Raw genomic sequence first — 25,704 nt, 5'->3', positions numbered from 1 at the left:
ATGGGTAAGTGGCTGGAAGCTGCAGGAGGGTTCAAGGGCTGTCAAAAGAGAGAGCACCAGTGTGAGATCATGTGCAGCCGCAATTTGCTTATTGACTTTGTTCGTGTTCCTACAAGTTGTAGGAACATGTTAAGGGTCAGCAGCACAGAATGGAGCAAGCTAATGACTGGTTGGTTTATTATTAATGTTATTATGAGAGTACTGGAGGATTGGAGCCTAACAGATGATTTGAGCCTGTGTGGCACATTGTATATTGTTGCTGACATCGATAGCGCAGCAGTTTAAAAATTAACACGTTTGCTTCGCAATGTGGGGCTAGTGGTGCTGCTAACAAAGAAGCATGAACAGGCGCAAACAGCACTAGAATTGATCTTTTTCTTTAATTACTACTTTCAGTTTCCCTCACCTCTCATGTTTTTGCAGAATTCACTCCACCAATTTTGCTGGCTTTCCCCTCTCTTTTGGGGGGGAAATAAAGAGACTTGTCTGCTTGTGTGATCTCACTTTTCACCTCTGGAATGTACATCCTGGACTATTTTTTAATGGCACAAATCAATGAGCTTTGAAAATGTTGCCATGTTTGTTTGTTTTTAAAAAATTCAGCCGCATTAGATTAAAACCATTGTAAATGAAGTGACCGTGGTGCGTTCCCTCTAACCGGTGACATCTGCGTTTTGATGATTAATAGTTGGGTGGGTTCAAACGGCCCCCCGTGAACCGTTTGCCGTGTCAAATGTGTTTGTGTGTGTGTGTTTGCTTGCAGAACCTGCTTTTGGGGAAGTGAACCAGCTCGGAGGGGTGTTTGTGAATGGGAGACCCTTGCCCAATGCCATCCGGCTCCGGATTGTGGAATTGGCCCAACTGGGCATCAGACCCTGTGACATCAGCCGACAACTGCGGGTTTCCCATGGCTGTGTGAGCAAAATCCTGGCGCGCTACAATGAGACTGGCTCCATCCTACCAGGGGCGATCGGAGGCAGCAAGCCTCGGGTAACCACCCCCACGGTGGTGAAACATATCCGGACCTACAAACAAAGAGATCCGGGCATCTTTGCCTGGGAGATCCGAGACCGACTGCTGGCAGATGGCGTGTGTGACAAGTACAATGTGCCTTCGGTCAGCTCCATCAGCCGGATCCTCCGGAACAAAATTGGAAATCTCTCTCAGCAGGGTCACTACGAATCTTACAAACAGCATCAACCCCCTCCACAGCCTGCTCTGCCTTACAACCACATATACTCCTATCCCAGCCCCATCACTGCTGCGGGAGCCAAAGTGCCAACCCCGCCGGGAGTGCCAGCAATCCCCAACACAATGGCTATGCCTAGGACCTGGCCCTCTTCCCATTCGGTCACGGATATCCTGGGGATCAGGTCCATAACAGACCAAGGTAAGAAAAGAGCCAAAGAAGACACTTCTTATCACATAGGACTACTATGTTGATAGCAAAAGCGGGGTCCCTTAACGCCTAATTTCTGAGTATTTTTCTTAGACAATTTCGACTTTTCTGTTTCAGAGCAGGAAGTCTCCAATTCTTTCAAAGTTTAGTGATAATTTCATTTATTTATCTCCATAGTTTGTAAATTATAGAGCTGTTTTCTCCAGCACACACTAAAGATCAGGAACATATTAAATAATGATAAGGGTTTATGTTTCAAGGCCTCATTTTACTACATTTTCTATGGGCTTATGCTTTTTGGACGTATAATACATAATGCAATGGCAAATGTTGACTTTAGCAATGATAATTTAGCTGAAGAACAGGCAGCATGGGCTAAAAAATATGGCACGTCCACATTAACTCCCTTTCTCAGTATCATATATCTCATCTATGTCTTCCTTATCAGTCATTAATGATATAATGATCTCGCATGCCTTCTGTGTATTACGTATATTTGTTACCAAATCAGGCATTCATAAGTGAAAGCATCTTGAAATTATAGAGAAATTCAGTTTCTCTAGTTTTCGCAATCAGGCCAAATTTGCTCAGACAGGAAGTTCAAATGTCACCTAATTGCTTTCATTCTTATGTTTTACTTTGTTTTCCTCCGAAGTGGTGGTCCAGAAAAACGAAACCACTGATACTTAACTTGTATTTGTTCCTTTCCAAGTGACTGCTTTTCTTCTACGCTCCTTCTTTTGTTTTGGCTAGAAACGGTAGCTGAACAAGTCTCTGCCATTTGCAGCAAAAAAAGAACATTTTCAAATTTAGTTTTTGCCAAGTAACAAACATTAAATGTGATGAAAAGAGCATATTTTACAAATAACTCTGGGCTGTAGCTCTCTCTGGGTCCTAATCTTGGAACTGGAGTTTGGCTTTCTATTTTCATTGCTTGTTTTCAACTACACACGTTGTTTCATTGCATGTTTTCAACTACACAAGATATCAGTATAACAAACACTCCAAATGCATTGGTGTTAGAAGGCTTTTACAAGCAAAGGCAGCCCCTCCATGTTAAATTCAAAGTATAACCCCCATAAACAAAAAAACAAACCAGACGTATGTGCGTGTGGAGCTAGATTTGGCAAATATACATGCTAGAGTATGTTCATTCACGGTGGGTGGAATGTCTGAAATGAACATTACAGGGAAAATTAAATTAGAAATTGAGAGGGTTTTAATGAATTCCTCCTTTATTAACATCATATTGGCAACAGGGCCTCTTAAGGTACCATTGAGTGTTTAGATTTCTTTCCTCCTCTATCTCAGACTTTGGGATTTACAAGATTTACTACAATATACATTCTCCTCTCCCCCAAACCAAGGTTTGGGCTGCTGAACAGCAGAAACTGCATACGAGGGTTGTTTGCGCTTGATTTGTAGGATAAATTGACCTTGCTGACATTTAAAGGAAGCCCCTATTCATGGGAAAGTGTGAGATCAGCAGAAAAGGGGGCTCGCAGAGAGAGCTCAGTTTCTTAAGACAACTTCAGGCTTATGCCATGGACTGCATTTTCCCTTGCAAGGAGGTTAGAGAAGTAGCTTCTGAACAGAAACAGTTTAACACGAGAGTTCGATCCTGCTCCCACTCAAGTCAATCAGAGGGGTTGCTTTTGATTTCAGCGGGAACAGGCTCGGGATCCCAGCAAGCACACTTCCCAGCTCGGGGTCGAGGTGGCTTAGGAGAAACCATTCTCGCCTCAGTACTCCGGTTCACGCCGAACAATTTTCGTTGCCTGTAAATGTTACAGCCCCACGAATCCCTAGCAGAGTCATACGCGTTTAAAATCAATGATTTTTAAACGTTTTTTACTGGGGTGTGTGTGTTCATAATTCTGCAGTGCTAGAGTTGCGAACAACACGGCTATCTTTTCCCTTTGAAAAAAAGTTACATTGTTCCGTTAAATCTACCTTGGAAATAATTATGTCAAGCACATAGTTATTCTTACGCAATTTTCTCCTCTAAATTACCTGGTGTCAGGGAAAGGTGATGATGAATGATTCGAAACAACCCCGGGGCTTGTGCTAATCGGTATATACTATGTGAGTTTCTTTGTATTTCGATTCCATACGGAAAGGAAACGTTGAAGGTTTCGCTCCTCTAACTTATGATTGATCTTTTCTCCTATTGTCTTCCTTTCCCTCTGTCTCTCCTGTCTGTCAGTCTTCAACCCCTACCTCCAAAGAGAAATCCAACAGATTTTCTATAGAGAGTGAGGTGGCAGGGTGGGGGTGTACACACATGGAGGTGTACACACACACACACACACACACACACACCAATTTACACGTACAGCGATGATATGTATGTAAAAAGATATGTAAATTACCGACATGATATATAATTTACACATCAAGTATTTTTAAAATAAAATTTTATAGGGACTTACTCAGTTTTTCAAACAAGCAACTGAAGTCTCCTTCAAATTACCGAAAGCGGTAACTCAGTTTCTGGCCATTTGGGGAAGATGAGTACAGTCTATTTAGTACAGAAAGCGAAATGCTATTAAAATGTTTTTGAGGTTTAACTTCATAAAGCAGGAGACATGCATACATGGATCTCAGTTTTCTCCACAGTTTTTTATTCTGGGAGAAGAAGGAAATCAAGCTGTTGTAAATATTATAAATAGGTGTCCGGTGGTGTCATTCAGGAGTCATCGGTTGTTTTTCTTGATTGCGGGGATAGAAATAGGGAGGATTTGTCACTCAGCTGAGCCGGTCCTGCTAGGAGCAGGGGTGCTGGAACAGTTTTTATAGTGAGGGTGCTGAGAGCCATTGTACCAAAGTGTAAACCTTGTCTATGATGGAAACCAGTGGTTTCCTAGAGATGTCTGGTGTGTGTGTGTCTGTGTCTGTGTGTGTGTGTGTTGGTGGTGAGGGGGAAGGCACAGCCTGTAATCACACATAGCAATTCCTGCCACAAGCACACTGCCTTGGCACTTCCCAGCTCATTTTCGGAATCTCTAACGAGCCGTGCCCGTGTCTCCCAACAGTGAGTGACAGCTCGCCCTATCACAGCCCCAAAGTGGAAGAATGGAGCAGCCTGAGCAGAAATAGCTTCCCCCCTTCAGCCCAGCATGCTGTGAATGGACTCGAGAAGAGCTCCCTGGAGCAGGAGGCCAAGTACAGCCAGGTAAAGAGAGACAGCGCTTGTTAACCTCAGGCGGGAGGGCGGCACTGTGGGGGGAGCTTTCCTCCTTTCTGTCTGCGAGAAGGTTGCCCGGCTGGATTTCTAATGGCTGGCTGCAGAGGGGCCCAAACTCTCCACAGGCTTCTGGGTTCAGCCTGGCTACAGTCTCAAGTCCCAGATCTCAGCACTGTGCTGCTCTCTCCTTATTCACTGCTGGGTTCTGTACTGGGCCGGTTCCCAGGACTGGCTGGGCTGCTGCCCTGGGTTTTGGTACGATCCCTCCTTTGTACCCTGCCATGTTAGGCGCTGCTTTGCTTAAATGTGCATAAAAAGTCGGTAAAGAACAATTATAACGATCTGTACAGGAACAAGGACCCCCTTCTCCTCCACAAACAAACCGTAACCCAGCTGACAGAGCCTGGACTAGAGTCGCACTGCTTCCCAATCCGCCTCGTTACCACGTGCGGGATTCCCAGTGGATCATGGCCCCGGGGTGTCGAGCTGTATGTGGCACAGGCTAGACTCTGTCGGGAGGAGCCGATCGCTGCAATAATAAATAATAATAATGAACAAGGTGCCTTTGCCCAGGCGTCTGCACTTTTCAGATTTAATCTCAAATCCAAGGCCCGCTCAAATCTGTGGGGGGGGGGGGGGGGGAAATAAACTGCACGGGCGATGCGGACTCTGCCTCCCTCACAGGGAGCCCTGGGGAAGGGCCCGTTCTCGCTGCTGGCAGAACCTCATGATGACACTCCTCGGCGCCGGGCTGAAATACCCAGCTGGCCTAGGGCCCGATCCTGCTTCCAGCGAAGCCCCCGGGAAATCTCCCCCGGGCACAGGGTCGGGCCTGAGAGCGCGCAAATCCCGGGAGCCTTTCTGAGCTCCTGGGTGATGCTGACCTGACACATCTCGGGGATGGTGTTAAGCAGGCGGCCTCCAGCTGCTTCCCTCTCCTGCCCCCCAGTCCTGGGCAGCTGGGGGACCGCCGCGGGCCCTTTACAGCGCTTACAGGCCCTTTACCGAAAGAAACCAGACACATCTTAACTCCCCTCCTCCTGCCTTTGGGACAAAGGTCCCCGCTCTCTTTTGCGCACCGCCCCCGCTTTGCCACGCAGCGAACAGGCCGAGCTCGCGCCAAGCAGGGCACGGGGGTTCTCCAGCCCCGCTCCGTATTCACGGCAAACACCCGAGACCCGTTTTATCCGCTTCCCAGCCGCACGCTCCCTTTGCCCCTCTCCACTGCGGCCCCCATAGCGCGGGAGCCTGCTTGTACCCGGGGCACTGCAGCAAGGACCTGGCCTTGCAAGGAATCAAAAAGAAATAGCCGTCCCAAAGCTTGCTGGGAACGTGGGAAAGCCACCCACAGGCAGTCCCCAGGGAAGCTAGGAGTAGCCAGATCAGCTTTTGGGCATTTGTATAGCGACCAACGGCTTCCCCACACAGGATGTGAGAGCTGGTTTGGGGGAGATGCTTTCTCAGCAGCAAGTCAGTTACCTGAACTTGCATACGGTCACTGAACAGATAGCAGCAGTGACAGAGGCCGATTTCCTACTGTCCATCTAGAAATACACCTCACATTTAGATGTTCACTAAGTGGATTTACCTAGAGAACAGAGCTAGATTTCTGACCCCAGGTATTTTAAGGGTAGCTTGGTTAAAATTCAGACTCACTGCTTTAAAAAGAATCATTCCCAATATGCATTTAAACACATGGAAAATTCACACCATATTCAGCAGGTGATTGAATAGCTTGGAAACAGGGTATATACATTGCTTTTTTATATTGTTAAGCAATTTTACTCCTAAATATTCTGTTTAATTCCTACGAATTTTTTACTGAACAATATTAGAAACAGTTGTCTAACTTACATTTGCTGATAAGGGATCAAATCGTGCCCCCAGGGATAAGATGTAACAGACTCATGTAGCACATTTTTAACACACAGTAAAAATATATTTCAAAACCATAGCATATTTCCCAAAACACGTTAATTCTGCTCTCTATGCAGAGTCTGAAATTCATTCAGGGGGTGGTTCTACTTTGTTTTGGGAAATTCATGTCCTATATTCAAATTTTGTTATTGTTGGAGGGCAGCATTTTCAGAAGTGTTCAGTAAATTTGTATGGCTTAATTTTTGAGTGTCTAATTTGAGTCACTTTTTGCCTGATTTTCAGAGCTGAGAGTCCTCTGCCCTGTTTAAAATCAAGCACAAGGTGTGTCTAGAGTTGGGCACCTGAAATCCAGTGCTCACAAAATGAATGAACACTTCTGAAAACATAGCTGTATAGATGTAATGGAAAACGTGGTAGGCCCCAGATGTGAGCAACCTTTTCATTATGTTTGCTAACACTATCTACAGTGGTGCTGGAACTAAGGGTGCTGCTGCACTCCCTGGCTTGACATAGTAACAACAAACACCAAATAAATGGTTTCAATGCTTTCCATCATCAGCACCCTCAATATAAAAATTGTTCCAACACTCCTGACTATGTCATGCTTTTCTTAAAACTAGCCTATTTTCCCCAATCACAAATAATGCTAGCAGCCCAACTAAGAGTTGCAATTAATAAAAACAACTAATGAATTAATTTAATTTCCAAGCTTCTAGTTTTATTAAATAGTGCATATGCAAACAAGTTACCAAAAAATACCTTGCCATTGTCCTTTTAAGAACAGCCCAGTATATAATCGCTTAAGCCCCCGATCCTTCAAACACTTATGCACATGGGTAACTTTATCATGTGACTAAATCCAGAGAAGTATTTGCAGGATTAGACCCTTGCCTTGTAAACTGCTGCTTCTGATAGGTTTTCAGTCACCTTAACAGATGAGCTAAAGAACAGTGTAACATAAATTGAACCTTACAATTGTTTTCCACACGAGCATAGGAAATTGTATTTTACATCTCATCCTTTCAATATATATGTGTTTTATATGCATATAAATGTTCTTGTGGCAACACTAGTATTATTTAAACATTACATACAACCTAAAAAGTTGACTACAAAAATTACTTTTAAAATGTAGGAAAAAAATGGGGGCAAATTCTACACTATTAGTAAAATTGTGTTCACTTAACACATGTATATTGTCCACAAGATAGAAAGGCCAAAAAATAGTTAGCAGTTGTGGAAAATGTCATTTTCAGAGCTGTGCATGTTCAAAAATAAAATAAAATAAAAAGTACTGCTGAGTACTTTTAAAAACATCTTTTTTCCAGAATAGTATGTGTAGATTAAATCTGTCTCTGGGAAGCTCTAATTTATATTCTGGGCTACTTACAGTATAGTGTTCTTGCTTGTGTACCATAGTATTCATTAAAATGTATATAACTGTCTTAATTCATACATTGGCTACTTCTGTGACCCAGAATATTCTCAAAAGGAAATAAATGCCCAAGAAGAATGTGAATTTTTTTGCAGTTTTGACAAGATTTGTGGTTTGAATAGAGCTTTCCCAACAAGGTACAAAATGGATTTCAGATTGAATGCTCAATGTACAGGCAATTTTCTTATCAGTTTGTTCATTTGGGTTGAAATTCATCCTAGCATGATGCGTCTGTGGTAAACATTCTGAGGCAGTTAAATCAGTCAGCAAGACTGTGAGGTGTCTCCACACCTGTTGCAAAAGGGGGAACTGCCTGAGTAGACTGGCATAGGCAGGAGGAGAGACCCTTGGGTCTGCACTTTTGTGGATCTAGGGTCAAAGTATCTAGAATCAATGGAGTAAGACGTTTCAGCCGGTATTCATATGCACAGAGCCTACAGTGAAATACGTGCGCTGCCTGTGGGCTACTCGGTGAATGCCATTCCAAGGGGTTCCCTGCACAAATCTTGTTTATTGAAACTCTATCCAGAGGGGGATGAATGTGGAATTTCACCCATAGAACAGAAGAGATTGGTCTAAAATAATAGATTCAACCCTGTGCTCCAGTTTTATGCCAACATAACTAAAGTCAATAGCGCTTCACTGGCCTAAGATTAGAGTAAAACAGTGGGGAATCAGGCTCTGTGCCTCTAATGAGAGTTCTAATTGCAGAACAAGAGTGCGGAGAATGTGCCACACTGCACTTCGAACAAGGGTTTAGTGGGAGATGAGAATACAGCTATTACTGATCATCATTATTTATAATTTGTTATGCACCAGCAATGTGCAAGACAGGCTGTGGTTCCGCTTTCCACCACTTGCACTGTGGGGAATGCTGCACACAGATGCCTCGGTCTGATTCGGCTACCCTTACTCATGTGGAGTGCTTCTTCATTCACAAGTAGCCCAAAGGAAAGTCACTCCACATGAGAAAGGGTGGCAGAATTGAGCCGTAAATAAGTTTTTTTTTTTTATACAGTTCTGCTATATTTACTCGTTCCATCCTTGTATAAGCAACACAGTCATTTTAATGGGCCAGATCATGCAGGCAACACTCTCATTGACTCCTGTATCAGTCTTTTGCACCGGCAGTGCCCCTTTGCAACATGTAGGTGGTGCAGAGACTCCTTTGCATACTGCCCTTCACTCCACACTTGCCGCACATCAATGGGAATTTTGCCTGAGTAAGGACTAAAGAATCAGGCCAAAAATCTCCAGATTTTTTGTCTTTGCAATATGCTGTCACATGCACTTGACACAAAATCTACCTTTCACATGTACAACATTTTAAGCTCCCCACATTAATAATTTTCTTGTGTCTTTGGAGCCCAAAACTTTGTCCTATATTTGAACTTTGACAGCTTGAAAACTTTGGCTGGCACATTCTGATTTTGCATCAAAAGTTCCGTAGGAAATCACAGAGATGTCTTGTAATGCTCCTATTGATTTTTAATTAACAGATACCTCCAGTCTTAAATTGTATGCAAGCACTTGAATTATATTTTCCCAGTGCATCATTTTACACACTTTTGTAGCCAAAGCAGCTTTACAGACAGCGCAGTCTGAGTAAAGAGGAACCTGAAGCGGAAATTAGATTTTTCTGGGAACATGACAGTTTTGGTTCACAAATGCTTCCCATCTTCAAACTCAGCAACACAATCACATATATGCCTGAAAACATACTTTATTAAGTGTTGGGGATACTTGTGAGAGTCATTAGTCTGTGGACATTGATATGAAAAAGTGACTATACCATGCATTTAAAGAAAAGTGATTTCAGAGTTAAGCCGCTTGTATACACAGTTTTAGGGAAACTAATTGAAATCCTTGTGGAGCTAAAATAAATAGAATTCCATTTGTACATTGCATTTGAAATGAAGATGTTTTATAAGCATGAACAGTTTGTAAACTGCAATGTTCAAAGGACTAAGTCTTGAATAGACTAATTTTATGGAAGCACAAATTGAATAGTACTGAAGTTTGTATTTGCATTTCTATAATTAATGCAAGGATTTGGATTATGTGTACATATAAGTAGTGGAATGTTAGGCAAATATTATCACAATACTTTTCTCAGAATTTATTGTCGTGGATATTGCAGGAAGAAGACATGCACATTTGACTAGAATGACTGCTACTTTCTTAACAGGCCAACATTAAGAACTAGTGTCTAAGTACAGGTATCCTGCAAGTTAATTCTGTTCTAAGATCTGATTCAAAACCCACTGCAGTTAGCAAAAAGACTCCCACTAACTTAAATGGGCTTTGGATCAGCCCTGAATGAGGCCCCACTCTAGCAAATCAGAGACATTATTAATGGCTAGAGCTTACGCATACTAATATGTAAGAAGCCCTGCTCTCATCCTGAGAGCTTCACTCACCCACAACCAAACCTTTTATCAGCTATTGAGTGTTCACTTCCACAGCCAAACCTTTATCAGCTGCTGAACATTCACTTTTGGAATTTTCAGACTTAACTGGTTCCTTCCTCCCAATTGCACTGAGATTGGGAGGTCATGAACTCCAACCTCTTATATCACACTGGAGAGACTTTCATATCCAGGCCTCCATTTTAGGGCAATAGAGGGCAAATAACTGCAGGTGCAATTCTGCATCCAGAATTACTTGCACCAACAGTTTAGGCCATGTAAATATCTAAGATCCTACTCTTTGGTTACAGCGGACAAGGTATTGTGGGTGCAGTGGGTACAGCACCACTAATTATTTTCATCCACAATTATTTGCACCCACAAAAAATGGTGACCCTAGTAAGAGTGAGCTGAATATTTAGCCCTAAATGTTTTGGCATATTATCTAACCCTCTTACAAGGATTACTTGCCACAAACTGCCACTACCAAATTAGTTAGCTGGCATCCTCCACTCCTAATCAGACGCTGAACAGTTGGATTCATAAGTGAAGGTCCAGGGATAAACAAGTCTCTGCTAATATCATGGAAATGCACTTTCTCCAGGCATCAAGTGTCCTGGGCACTTAGGACATGTTCCCGTTGGCTTCCTTGCCAAGATGCCAAGTAAAATTCCTAATTGCCCAGTTAGCTGAAGGGATTATGCTGCCTACTACACCTGAAAAGGGAGGAATTTAGACCAGAACAGTCTGGCCTGGGGAATGACCAGTCCTGCTGTACTCTGATTAATTGCTCTACACTGGTTCACACCATCAAGACATTGTCACCAAGGTGGATGATGATGAGGTCTAGGCATCCATGTCATTGCATTTTGTGGATGAGCGGCATGAGCTGATCCCACTACATACACCTGATTCCTTCCCAGGTGATCTGGATCGCACCCCATTCGAATCCTATTTGTGAGACCTGCCTCTTACTTGCCACCTGCTTCCACGCCCAAAACACAGTGCCCTGCCCAACAATCCACATGGCTTCAGGGCACTCCACCGGGATGAAACTAATAAAGAAAGTCAGAGAGGTGAGTGAATGGTTGGCGCCCAGGTTGGCTCCTGAGTGCCAGCTACTTATTGCCTGGACATCACTGTCTGGGAACTCAGTCACGGTAGTCAAGATCATGGCACCTATTCTGAAGGAATGAGGAGCTTGAGTGTTGAGGGATCCTCATCAGGACCAGATCCTTAGAAACATGGGAATTTGTTAGAAACCCATCCCATAAGCCTTCCTGTGTTTGGAGTGCAGGAGAATGGAGACAGGAATCTATACCTTGTGCTTTACAGCTGCCATGGCAATTGGGTAGCCAATGGGGATTGCCTGTATTCCCAGTCACAGGCAATGGGCTCTGATGTCAACCTCATCAGTTTGCCAGCACCTGATAATTTCCCCTGCAAGCTTGGAGCCTTGCTGGACAATGAGAATGCTGTCTTTGGGTGACGGGTCTCCACTGGGAGGGCAAATTACTAGCACTATTAGTAGCTCTCCCACCACTTCTATGAGCCAGCAAGTCTTGAGGGAGCCCCTACTCCCTTATTTTCTCCATCCTGCTGACCCCAGCGTGGTCTGACTATATTGTTAAATATACTATGTTAGGTAGATATTTTCTATAGAACTTGTGAGAACAATACACTTTTATCTATCAATGTAGACAAGAAAAACATTAATTCCTTGCCATATATTATATAGATTTCATTGAGGTGCCAGTTGGAGTTCCATAGTTGAGGCTGGAGTTTTAAACTTAAAGCATATAGAATTTCTTTAGAAAATTTTATATAACTTTGCATCAAAGGGGGTCTGTAGGTTTACTAGATCCATCTTAGGTATTGGTAGAGCACTCACCATAGTTTCAAAGGAGAATGACCTCCACTTATATTTCAGAGTAGCAGCCGTGTTAGTCTGTATCCGCAAAAATATTGTATCATGTTCTGTAAATTTGATTTTGAACTGAAAATGCACATTGGAGCGAATGTACAATGCTCATATGTCACCTGCCTTTTAAGAATGCCACTGTCATGTCCTATGTTAGCATATGATTCAGGACAGAGAATTAGAATTCAAAATGATCTTGACAAACTGGGGAAATGGTCTGAAATAAATAGGATGAAATTCAATAAGGACAAATGCAAGGAAAGGAATAATCAATTGCACAAATACAAATGACTGCCTAGGAAGGAGTACTGGAGAAAAGGATCTGAGGGTTATAGTGGATCACAAACTAAATATGAGTCAACAATGTAATACTGTTGCAAAAAAACAAATATCATTCTGGGATGTATTAACAGGAGTGTTGGAAGAAAGACATGAAAAGTAATTCTTTCATTCTACTCAGCACTGATAAGGCTTAAATTGGAGTATTGTGTCCAGTTCTGGGCACGACACTTCAGGAAACGTGGACAAATTGGAGAAAGACCAGAGGAGAGCAACAGGTCCAAATGATTAAAGGTCTAAAAACATGACCTACAATGAAAAGTTGAACAAAAATGGGGTTTGATTAGTCCAGAAAAGAGATGACGGAGGGGCAACATGATAACAGTCTTCCAGTATGGAAAAGGTTGTTATAAAGAGGAGGGTAATAAATTGTTCTCCTTAACCACAGAGGACAGGACAAGAAGTAATGGGCTTAGATTGCAGCAAGGGAGATTTAGGTTAGACATTAGGAAAAACTTCCTAACTGTAAGGGTAGTTAAGCAGTGAAACAAATTAGCTAGGGAGGTTGTGGAATCTCTGTCTCTGGAAGTTTTTCTGAACAGATTAGACACACTCCGCTCAGGTCTAAATAATACTTTGTCCTGCCTCAGTGCACAGGACTGGACTTGATGAGCGACTGAGGTCCCTTCCAGTCATACATTTCTATGATTGACCTTAGCTGTGGTGGACTATAAGTGTGGACTCCACTCCACAATGAAATCCACATTTCTCTTCTAGAAAAAAACAAAACACAAAACACCCTGACAGTATTAAATCCCCTTTCTCTTGCCTCCAAAAAAATAAGTTTTATTTTGTTTATATGACCATTATTGGGTCCCATATGTGTTACCCTTTTCTCCTTTATTTCTCTTTTACTACACTGTTGTTGTCATGGACTCCTTGGGTCTGTTTTTAATGTGTTTGGCTTTTAAAGAAGGTGTTTTCACTTTTATTTCTGTTATATTTTGTTTTGGTGATTTTGTGCAGTGCCCCTGGAACCTTTGGGAGGGGGCTGTTGTTGGTGTGCAAATCAAATTTATTATTACTGTTTCCGAGAGCAGCTTTTTGCTCCCCTAAAGAGACTCAGACTTGGAATTTGATAACCAAACATAATTAAGATATGTCTTGATGAATATTACAACTGCAGTTACAAAATTCAATTAGTCTGATCCAACTTTATGTGTTATTTGGTGCAGCTGGAGCTGTCTATGAAAAAAGGGAAACAACTTTAAGTTAATAAAAAAGTGCATTAAATATAGAGGGTAGAACCTGCTCATTATTAAGAGAGTGGACCACATTTTATAATGAAGTAGCGTGAATGTCTCTTGGAGTTTCATTACAAAACACTGCATATTGAATTCTAGTTACTGTGAACCTAAACTGACAGTAAAGTTCGGTGAAAAAAATGACCTCACTTCAGAGAGATCCACTGTCTGTGGACAGCTAGTTATTTAAATATTTGGACCCTGCCCTGCAAACATTTAAGCATGTGCATAATTTTATTCATGAGCATAATCCTGTTCAATTCAAATGTAGGATTGTTAACCCTGCTCCATGTCATTTATATATAAAGAGTAAACCAGCTAAATCCCAGCTCCTGAAGAGTTCTCTTCAGTTTCACAGCCAGATAATTTGGAAATCAGTGCACTTACATTTCTCCGGAGCAATAAACCAAGTATAAAGCTACCACACTTACACTGTTAGAATTTTTAAATAATATAATTTCAAATGTATTGCAGTCTAATATATTTACTATGCTGAAATTGAGGTAATATATTTGAAGACAGTGTTCTACCTCCTACTAGATAATCCACATTCTCTTCAGGTTGAAATTTTCTTTTGAACATTGAAGTTGTTTAATGAAAATTTCCTTCCCCAGTTTTTAAAATAAATCTTATCCGGCTCCCAGTGAAATTAATGACCTTTGATTTCAGTTGGAAACAGGAGCGTGTCTAGTAAAGGTAACTATTTCCAGTATGCTGGATACACTACATTATAAAATACACATAGATTTTTGAATCACGCATAGTACTGAAAACTCAGCAAATATGGGGTTGCAGAATCCACTCTAACTAGACTACTCATGTATATCTGGCTATACATATCTACTCATGTATATCTGGACACAACATGTGGTCAAAATTATTTTTCAGAAACATTCTTTTATGAAGAGCTTTATCGTAAAAAGGCCAAGTACTGCAGTCCTTACTTAGAGCTCAGCTCTATAAACTCTTACTCCTGCAAATAATTCTGACTCACATGAGTATCCCCATTAACATCAATGGAACGTTCGTGAGCGTTTGTAGGATCATGTAATTTCTCCCACTGATGCCAAAGGCCTTAGTAATGACTGCAGAATTTAGCCCTAATTCTATTAACTACAATCACAACCAAAATATTATTTTATGTTATTTATTTTAAAAGGTTAGAAGAAATGTATGTGTATTAATTGCATCTTTAGGCAATCCACTTTCCTAAAAGAGATTTCCATTACATACCTGCTGCTGATGTTTTACTTGGAAAATTTGTTTACCCAACCCTTGGGATCCCTTATGTTTGCTTGATTTATAAATCATATTTACCATCCAATTAAAGGGAGTGATTTAGCATGTTTGCTTCCTTTATATTTACAGTTTGCTTTTGATTGCTTCTAGTCATATTCCTGTAACCTCTCTGACTAGTTATATGTACATCACGAAGTACGTTAAACATATTGGGGGCATTTAAGATGATTTACTCTTACTGTCGGAAGACTAGATATGCAGCCGTGCTCTCTGCTGTAGTTTTCCTTTGCTGTGGAAAAATTTACTCGTTCAGCAGCTACTTTGCAAATGTGTTTTCAGCACATTGGATGCACATTTCCAGTTTGCAGAAATTGCTCCAGCTTTTCATTTTGAAAAATGAGCAGTGAGAAAATGTCTTACTTGTGGAGTTACGGTAGCGTGCCTATAATTAAGGCTGCTGGCAACACTCCATTCTAAAGGCTAACTGCTGCTCTTAGTAACACTAGTGTGAAACCTTTGATAGTTTGTTTAGTTTGCTTTTGGGAGATGGCTCTGCACTGGAGGATAATGTTAATATGTGAAGTTTGCTGCTCCAAAGAGAGGCGTTACATCCACACTGATATTACAGTTGAGAAATAGCAGCACTGTTTACCAGAGGTCCATTCCTATTGACCTGATACAGGCAAAACTCCAACTGATTCCAGCGGGGAAATTTGGTTTGAAGCAAGACTACTGGATCGAGCTCATTAGTGTTGAGGTAGTTGAGGAAGGCACTGTTTGCCCATGAAAAATGTTGTTTCTCAAGGAAGTTACAATTTGTTTTTCATAGATGTTTAAAACACCTCTTCAGAATGAAAGCTCCAAAAACACCTTAGCCTAATGAAATATCACAGCAAGCACCAGAACAATGGGTTGATGAGACAGAATAATGGAGGCAACTCTATCAAAATAATAACCACTTACATTGTCCATCCAGAATATTATGATTTACAGTAACAGACATGAATGTACTGCCATAACTTTGCATGGTATTTTGCATAAATTTTAAATAGACACAGTTCCTGCTCTAAAAAGCTTACAATCATAGAATTCAATGAGGAAGGTTTTGCAGGATCAGGCAATAAAGCAGGCACCCATAAAACATAGGTGTAACAGACAAACAAGGAGGTAAGAGGAGAAGGGATAAGGATTAAATCAAGTAAAAGTGATAGGAATCATTCACTGGTGGAACTCTGGATTTATACTGGGGTAACTCAGAGCAGAATTTGGCTCAAGGCCAAGACTGGAAAAAATGAAACCCATCAAATGAAACCCATCAAATGGAGATGGTGGAGACTGTGAGGTAAAGAGGAGAGATTGTCCGAGGTGTTTGTTCCTTGTCTCCTTAGAAAACACAAGCTAGAGGCCAACCCCACCTCACTGAAGTTAATGGAGTTTTGTCATTGACTTCAGTAGGAATAGGGTTGATTCTTAAGGGTATGTCTACACTGCAATTAGACACCTGCAGCTGGCCCAGGCCAGCCAATTTAGGCTCGCAGAGCTTGGGTTAAGCGAGGGGCTGTTTAATTGCAGTGTAGACATTCGACTCAGGCTGGAGCCCGAGCTCTGGGACTGCCCCACGTTGTTAATTAAACAGCCCTTTAGTCTGAACCCCATGAGCCCAAGTCAGTTGACACGGGCCAGCTGCGAGTTTTTAGTTGCAATGTAGGCATACCCTAAGTGGCCAGATGGCCAATGTAAGCTACTTGTTCCAAAGATTATTGAGAGTCAAGTGTCAGTCATTGGCCCGCCCCAATGTAATCTCAAATATATATATAATCAAATAAAATGATTGGGCCAAATCCTCAGCTGGCAAAAATAAGTGCAGCTCCATTGACTTCAGTGGAGAAATTCTGAATTGCAACAGCTGAAGTGCTATGTGGCCAACTATTTTTAAATTATGGACCTGATTCTCCTTTCAGTTACACTGGTGTAAATCAGGTGTAACTCAGTGGAGCTAGACCTGTGTAAATTTGGTGGAAGCCAGAACAGAATCAGGCCCTGAATCTTACAAGCACAGTTGAGAGAACTTGTTTTGCTAAATTTACAAACCACTAGAAAATCGCGGGTTCTATATTTTGAACATAACTCAGAACTGCTGAGGTTCTAGTTTCATTTCACTCTTGCAAAACAGGAGTTCTGGGCAGATGCAACATTGGAAAGCAAATGTTTTCCCCGGGTCTTCCTAGAAACAGAACAGTAATTACCTTCCAACGAGATTCTTTATTATTTGTATAGCACAGGTTTCCATTCGGTTAGAAATACATTTATTTGTTTTTAAAATTAAATTTCCCTTGAAAAACAATGGTTTAAATTAAGAGAAAAATATTTTTGAAACTTAAAAACGTTTCACGAAACTCAGTCCTTAAACAAAGTTCTAAAGGTTTTGCAAACCCATAAACACCACTGGGTTCTCTGACTCCTAATTATATAGGTTTGGATTTTGGTGTTCATTTCCTCCTATTGAAATACACAGGTTGAATTCTTCGTCCAATGCATACAGGGTTATGGAATGTAATCTCTTCCATTTATTTGTAAGTGAATGTAGGGCTTGTAAGACGTGCCGGATTGACAGATGGAGGTTCAAGCTCTCTGTTAACCCATACAATGCAGAATACAGGCAGCATCAATGAAAGCTTCCGCTCACTGCCCCACCTATGTGCCTCAAACCTAATTTGGAGGGTAGACCTGTTTCCATGACAGTTTGGTCCTTGGTGTCTTTGCTGAAACTTCGGATTAGAGTGCCAATTAGTGCCTACTGTGATGATGGTTTTGTGAGATAAAGACTGGTTAGTTAGGAACTAAAATGAGGCCAATTCATTTAATCAAAGAGTCATCAGATGATAACAGTTTTTCAGTCATTATCAACCCCTAGGAAAGATTTGAACTGGTGACCAACAGGTGAAAGGCTCCATATTGGACTACAAGTCACTACTGCAATTACATTTTAAATCCCAAAGCAATGTATTTGGGTAATATTAAAATATATCAAATCATCAGTGGTGGGGTTTAAGAAAAGGGGTGGGGGCATGCAGGATTAATTTGACATATACAAAATCAGGGTATATTTTTATTATTTATCTTTTATAAAAATGAATGAATCTGTAGTTAAATTTTGTTACTGAACCACCCAGGTAAAATATGCAGTGTAATTCAATAAAAGGCTGGAACCCTTCCAATAATTAAAATCCGTGGCTGTCTGTTTTATTCACTGGCATGGTATCATGCTAGGGAAGGCCAATGTAAAGGATATGTAAGAAAATGAAATGTGTGAATTTGGGCCTAAGCATTTATCAAAAAGACATGCAGTCACCTATCCTTGAATAATGCCTGACAAACTTATTTTAATGACATGTGGCATATTTTATTTGGTTCCAATTCTACTTACAATGCCAGATTTGCCTCACACAATACACAGTATTCAGTTCTGGAGTGCCAGTCCAGACAAAATTCTCACTGACTTCAATTACAATTTTGCCTAGGCAAAGCCTGTAGGACTAGACCCAACAGACAGTGGTTCTTGAAGACCAAAAGTTACACTGCTACCAAGCATAATTATTTTAATGGTGTGTGAGTGGTGTAAAAAGAATCATTGTAATTATAAATCAAACAGCGCATTAATATGGAAATGACAAAGTATCAGAGCACATCTTTGAATGACACCTTTGAATTCTAATCACCTCTCCCCCCCCCCCCCCAAGTAAGATAATGCCTCATGCTGTAGAATCTTCAACATATTTTAAGAGGCACAAAGAGAAGCAGCCAGTGTTTGAGACATTCTCTGAGAACATTCTATAGAATGATATTCTGTACAGCAGATGATAAACATTCTATTGTCTTCCTTCCTTCACAAAATTGGAGCCCAGTTGTTCCCCCAGACCTGCACACTATTGGGAATCTGCCTTGGCTTGTGCAGAAGGTGGGGGAGGGGAGTGAAGTGGGGGATTGGTGGGAGACACCCGTCACCCTCCAAAATCTGTGGGGAATCCTTGAAAAGGTAATATAGACTTTGGTGGTATAACTTCTGCACAGAGCCACTCATACTTTTAAAGGGGAGAGTTCCAGAGGAAGCCCCCTGGACTTCCATAGCATTCCATAGCAGTGCAGCTTCAGCTGTACTGACTGGGGACTTGTGAGGGGCTCACTGGGTTCCTGAGCCAGTACAGAGGCATAGGATATCCATGGTTTGTGGTTTCATGGGAGTTGAGGGATGGATGACCTGGTTTTTCCATGTGGTGGGCAAGCCCCACACGCTCATCAGAAGAATTCAGAGGAAACTCCATGAGGGACAATTCCCAGAGCTCTTCTACCCCCTGGATCCCTGTCAGGCACAATTTCCTTCCCCCATTTTATAGTCACATTATGTATCTTTGTGTTTCAGAGCTTTATAATACGTATCTAAGGGCTCCCTTGCCTGTGTCACTCTGGCATGGTGAAGTGCTTTCTGTTACCTTTAGGAAAAGCCCAAGAACCTGGTACAGAAGAGATTTTTATAACACCAGAGCAGGCATGGGAGCCCTCAGATACCAGAACATTAACTGGGGCTGAATTTCAGATCAAAATTTAGATTTGGAAAAAAATGGCAAATTCAGTTTCAGTTAAACATTTATAAATTTGAAAAAAAACAATATGTTATTTCCACAGCTGTATAATTTGTGTTAATATGCCTGTTAAATACACAAGGCTGGATTCCTCTCTCTCATGCTGGTTTTACTGCTGTAAAACTTTAATTTGACTTCAGTGGATTCACTCCTGAATTTGATTAGTGTAAAAGGCAGGAAAATCAGTCCTAATGGAGTTACACTGGTGCAAAATATATATATGTGAGATCATAACCAGACCTTTACAATTTAGAAAGACCTAAAATGTGGATATAAATCTGAAATTTGGCCAGATGAAATCCAGAGAAGAGAAAAATAGGCAAAGTAGAAAATTTTAACATTATGTGAAGTTTTATCCAAAACAAAAGTCTGCCCCCTTTCTTACATCTCTATGTTACACAGCTTGGCCCTAATTCTGCAAAGGAGCTTAACTTTAAGCCTGTGCTTAAATCTAATTGCAGTGAATTGAAAAACAACACATGCTTACGTGCTTTGCTGAATCAGGACTCTATCTGCAGTGCCCTTATATTCGAATAGAAAACTTCCTTCCTGAAAAAAATAACACTGACACATAAAATAGTACTACATGAATCAAAACCTGAGCAGGATAAATGACTTTGCTTTGCATGTACTCTGATAAGGAGGGATCTGCAGTGTGTGAATTAAAACATTGACCATTTTTTCATTTAAAAAGCGTGGCATTCCCTTGTGAATTCCTCCTGTGACAGACTGAATGTCTCTCCCTTTTTATTTTAAATAGAAATTCTTACCATCAGCCATAAGTGCTGGAACTAAGGGAGCTGTCACACCCCCGGGCTTGAGTGATTTCCAGCATACACATGGTTTACAGTTTGGTTCAATGGCTTTCGGCACTCCCACTATAAAAGTTGTTCCAGCCCCCCTGCCATCAGCCTATATAAACACCTAGGAAAAAATGGTAAGGCTCTTGCAAGTGCCCTGTAATTGTTCTGCTCACAAAAGTCCCATTGAAGTTCATGGGAGTTATGAGTAAAGATCATTTGCAAGAGCAGATCCCAAAGATGTAGAAGCAGGCTTAAAAAGACACCATGAATAATAATACTATGCACATAGATATCACTTTTCAGCCATATATCTAAACATACTTTACAAAGGCGGGTAAGTATAATTATCCCCATGTTCCAGATGAGAAAACTGAGGCACAAAGGGTGAAATCTAAATTCAATGGGAATTTTGCTATTGACTTGAATGGGACCAGGAGTTCACCCAAAGCAAGCTGAAGTGAATTGTCTAAAGTCACACAGCAAGTCAGTGGTAGAATCAGGTAGGTATAGAACCAAAATCTCCTTATTCTCTCAGTCCAGTATCCTGCCCACTGGCTATATAGACATGTGTACAAATTCATGATTATTAGGAGTTCATTCTTTCTGAAGCAGAAAAAAACGTATCTTTATATTTTAGAAACTTTTTTTCCCTCTTCCCCTTTCAGGCACCAAATGGTCTTCCAACTGTCAGCGGTTTTGTCTCAGCACCAACTATGGCGCCTTACCCTACACCAGCCCAGGTGTCACCTTACATGACATACAGTGCTGCCCCTTCTGGTTATGTGACAGGCCATGGTTGGCAGCATGCTGGAGGCACTCCGCTCTCCCCTCACAACTGTGATATTTCTGCGTCGCTGGCATTCAAGGGCATGCAGACAGCCCGAGAAGGTAGTCACTCTGTCACAGCCTCTGCTCTCTGATATGAAATTCATTCTAGAACAACTCAACCTTTTTCCTCCCCTCCCTGGCTCAGAGACTGATCTTTTGTGTTGGTGACATTTACAGATTTCTCCCCCGACCTTTCTCCCACAAAATTTTTGGATTGAACTAGCCAAAACAACATAAGAAACTGATCCATGGGTTGTTGCCCTTGCACTGTTTTAAGTAAAGAAGATCTTACATCCCTCAAAGGGCTCCTGGGACTTTCATTGGTAAAACCACCCATATTTATTCTAAGTCAACAAAAACTCTTTAAATGTGCAATTGTCATTGAGATTGTGTAAAAATCAATAAAGAAAAATCAATTGGGAAAGATATGCTATGCCTCTAATCAACAAAAGTGGCCAAACAGAAGTTATTTGCTGATGATCCGTCTCTAGAGAACAAATCCTTTATCGACGAGGTTAAGTGATCCACTGTTATTGTTAAGATATTGCTATTTTCTGTTTGTTTATCAAGGCAATATGTGGCTCTCACATTCTTCCTGTATTTCATCCTGTTACAAAAACAGTAAGGTGTTTGTATTTTCTATCTATTTGTAAATATAAGCTTTGGACAGCATTTGTGTTTCCATTCCACAGTACATTTCTGCTTCTTTTTTGATGTTAAAAAGTGACTTTCTAGGTCGTTTCTGTTTCTTGCTTGGTGGTGGCAAGAGCCTCGGGTAGCTGAGGTTGAGACAGTTCTTTTTGTATGTTTTGTGCATACAGTGGAGGCTTCAACATCTTAAGAAAGACATTTTGTTTCTTCTGCAGAGGACTCAAAGGCAATTGACCAAATAACTCTCCCAAGTCATACCCATCTCCCAGAGTCATGACACAACCACACATGTGCCAAGTGTACAAAAGAGAAGCAGGTGGAAAATAGCTGAACAAAACCAAGAACTGTAGAGGAAAGTGATTTAGAAGCTTAAGTTTAATGTGAAATTTAAGTTAACAAAACCACTGTGAAACAAAACTGTACTGTCATTGTTGGCTTCCCTGTGTTCAGCAATTTCAGCCCCAAGATTATGTTGTAACTTTTTTAACAGAAAAAGCTGTCTTAAAATTTCTGCTTTAATGAATGTAAAAATGGCTCCCGGTAAAGTTTACATTGTTGTACATAAACACGTCTCACTCGTAGGTATACTGGTGGTGGTCCGACAAATACAAATTTATTTAATGTTAAACTCCCTTTTGGCATTTCTGTATCTACTGGCAAGCATTCTGTCCCAATAATTTTGCTTTAAATTTTTCTACCCGACATTAACCCCCCAACAGCTAATATTTTGGTCTTTTCAAACTTACCTGTTTTCCAAGGGCAATAATAAAGTTCTGAATATTACTCCAATAAGTCTTCCACATGCTTCCAGACACGTGTGGAACACATGCATGAAAGAGAAAGATTTGAAAATTGGTGTGACATTTCATATCCTTAATAGAATATTAATATATTGTGTACTTTTAGAATTCTTGTGCAATAACTTAAAAGAACATCACTAGATATAGACTTTAAAAGACTGCATTAATTACATCATCTTGATTTCTTCTTATCTATATTAGACATTGTTTCAATGGCACAATAAAATCCAGTACCTACTATGGGAATTTCAAGCTTTATTTATAACTCAGATGGCCATAGGCAGATTTCCATGGCACTGTAAAGGAAATAATGAGTAAATAGTTACATATGCCTTATGATCAGCAATCCTACACAGAGGTACATACTCTGAGTAGTTCATTAACATCAATGGGATTGTTCACAGTGTTTAGGTCTTTGCAGGATTGGGGCCTAACAAGCAGCTTGAAACTTTGTGGAAAGCTTTCAGAAAAACATATTTCCACAGTAACCATTTGTAATTTCATAAACAGAATGAGGACTACAGATTAGGAAGAATCAGCAGGGCAGATGGACTCTAAGGGCTGTATTTAGCTTTGATCTTTGCATAAAAAGCCAGTTGAATCATTAGGACTTCTACACACAGAACACAGATATAACCTGGCCCTAAAGAAACAAAGATCCTGGAATTCAGCAAAACGTCCACTGAGTTAGGCCCCAATTCAGCAAAGGACTTCAGCAGTTTATCTTTAACAATGTGCTTAAATCCATCTCTATTCAGAAAAGCATTTGAACATGCACTTAATTTTAAGCACATGCTTAAGGTCCACTGAAGGCAATGTGATTTAAACATATTCGTAAGTGCTTTGTTGAATTGAGAGGGCTTGATTCTGCTCTCATTTGTTCCATTTTTACATTGGTAAAACTCTAGTGACTTAAATGGAGTTATTCCATATTTATGCCATTGCAGCTCAGGTCAGAATCTGGCTCAGAGATCCTTAATTCCATGCTAAAGATAATGGCATCTTAATTACAGGCAAACTCCCTATTAAAAAACTAAAAGGGAGAAGAAAAAAATAGGAGAAAATGATTAATAAAAGATTTTCTTGGCAACATGTCATATTTTCCAAGTTTTTTAACTTTTAAACTAATTCTTAGACAAGATACTATAAACATTGAATTAAGAAGCCCATCTGTAATCAGCAACATACTAACAAAAACAACGTCCAAGAAAGGAAGACAAAAAGAGGATAAGCCTTCCTGAACTACAGATTTTCCATCCCAAAGCATTAACAGGTCTGTGATAAAAATGCCCTTGTTTCAAAAGGCTGATTCTCTTCCTTTTCTGATCCATAGAGTCCAAGATGGTGCCCCAGTTGAAATAAGAATCTGCTTTCCTGTGACTCTCATGAGGCATGAGTGTGTCTTTAAATTATACTTAAAGGGTCAGATCCTCAGATCCTGGTCTAAGCTCTGTTGACTTCAGTTGAGGATATGGCCCAAAGTAATTATTCCTTGTGTGGAAATGCAACTTAATGACAAACTTTTCCCCCTGTATCTGCATTCCTTTGTTTAGGGCCAGATCTCGATACATTTACTCACAATGAATAATACCTTACTCTGTGAGTGGGAAGTCAGTAGGACTATATGTGGAGTAAGGTGCTACTCAAGGTGAGTAAAGATATCTGATGTTGATCCTTATTGAGCTATTTATAATTGCTTCTTGGGGTGGGAGGGAGGTTAACATGTTTTTTAATGTAAAATTACCATGCAGAATTTTTCTTTGTCCAAGGACTTTTCTTACAGAATATACATATTGGTTAAACTGAAAGACGGTACATATTAGCTTAATGACATAACACCTTTAAATCACTTTTAAAAACTAAATCCCCATTTTTATTTTAATGATAAATGGGTCAAAGTCTGTTCTCAATTGCACAGATGTAAATCTGGAGTAATCCAGGTGGAGTTAATTTGGATTTACACCAGCATAAATGAGAGCAGAATTTAGTCCTCTAATAGTCAACAATATTTCCCCACACTGTGCACATGAAGGGCCCAATCTTGCATTCTCAGAGTACCCAAATCTTTCAAAAATCAATGAGACTTAATACTTGTTTATACTATGTTTCCAGAGTGGTGGTGTAAAATGTCCTTAGTATAAATGAGAAGCCTAGTGGAGCACCAGGAATAGTGAATAGCGTGGGCTTGAAGAGGTTAAAAAGACACATTTGAAAAAAAAAGATTCCATGTTTTCTGCGAATGGTCCTCGTTTTATCAAAAGATCAGGCTGAACTATAAGTAAAACTAATAAATCATGTTGAAAAGGATGTACAACAGAAGGCTGTGTATGTATATACTGAATGTTAAAAGCCTTTTATTTTTATATTTTGAATGCTCTAAATTAATAAAAGAATAATTATAATGTATTTTGTTTTTCTTTTTTCAAAATGTTCCAAGCACTCTCTCTTACACTGCGTAAGGGTTGATAATAAAATGATCAAATGAGGAATACTTGCCTAGGAATTGTAATAAAAGTACAAAAAGGAACATATCTTATTTTGTTGGCTTTAGCTACTGAAGTAACACAGCTTTGAGATGTCAGTGTGGTCAAATCCAGACAAAAGAGACATTTTCTGTGTGCATGTCAGTACAAGAATGTTTGAAAATGCTGAGAATGCATTTCTATTCTAACTATTTTCCTTTTATAAGTGCATTTTTTTAAAACATTGCAGACACCAGACTTCACACCTGAGTTGTCATTAAAAAAATGATCTGGAAAGATATTCTTCTAGGATTTCTGAAGAGAAAGTTTTGTAATTATCTAGGAGGAAGAACATCTAATGTTAGCCAGTACAAATAATGTGTACGGTGATAACATAAATATTTCCAGCCATTTAAAAATATATAGGCAATAGTCAGCAAAACAGGACTAGATAAAGGTAATTGTTTATT

At 40.4% G+C, this 25,704-nt stretch overlaps 1 protein-coding gene across 1 annotated transcript; it reads left to right on the top strand.

Annotated features, from left to right (window-relative positions):
* PAX9 (paired box 9) lies at positions 1-21,413 on the top strand. The gene is made up of 5 exons (XM_065403291.1): positions 1-4; positions 764-1,390; positions 2,968-2,970; positions 4,435-4,574; positions 21,159-21,413. Exons 1-5 carry the CDS (start codon positions 1-3, stop codon positions 21,411-21,413), a joined length of 1,029 nt encoding a protein of 342 aa, XP_065259363.1.
* The last annotated feature ends 4,291 nt before the right edge of the window (positions 21,414-25,704 follow it).

The sequence above is a fragment of the Emys orbicularis genome, chromosome 4 (assembly GCF_028017835.1).
Source record: "Emys orbicularis isolate rEmyOrb1 chromosome 4, rEmyOrb1.hap1, whole genome shotgun sequence".
Classification (NCBI taxonomy): domain Eukaryota; kingdom Metazoa; phylum Chordata; order Testudines; family Emydidae; genus Emys; species Emys orbicularis.
The sequence above is the reverse complement of the archived record's forward strand: the minus strand, read 5'-3'. Positions and strand labels throughout refer to the sequence as shown.

Bases quoted from the DNA above. Each gene is read 5' to 3' on its own strand.
- PAX9 (XM_065403291.1), top strand. The intron at 4,575-21,158 runs GTAAAGAGAGAC...TTCCCCTTTCAG, and splicing joins AGGAGGCCAAGTACAGCCAG to GCACCAAATGGTCTTCCAAC.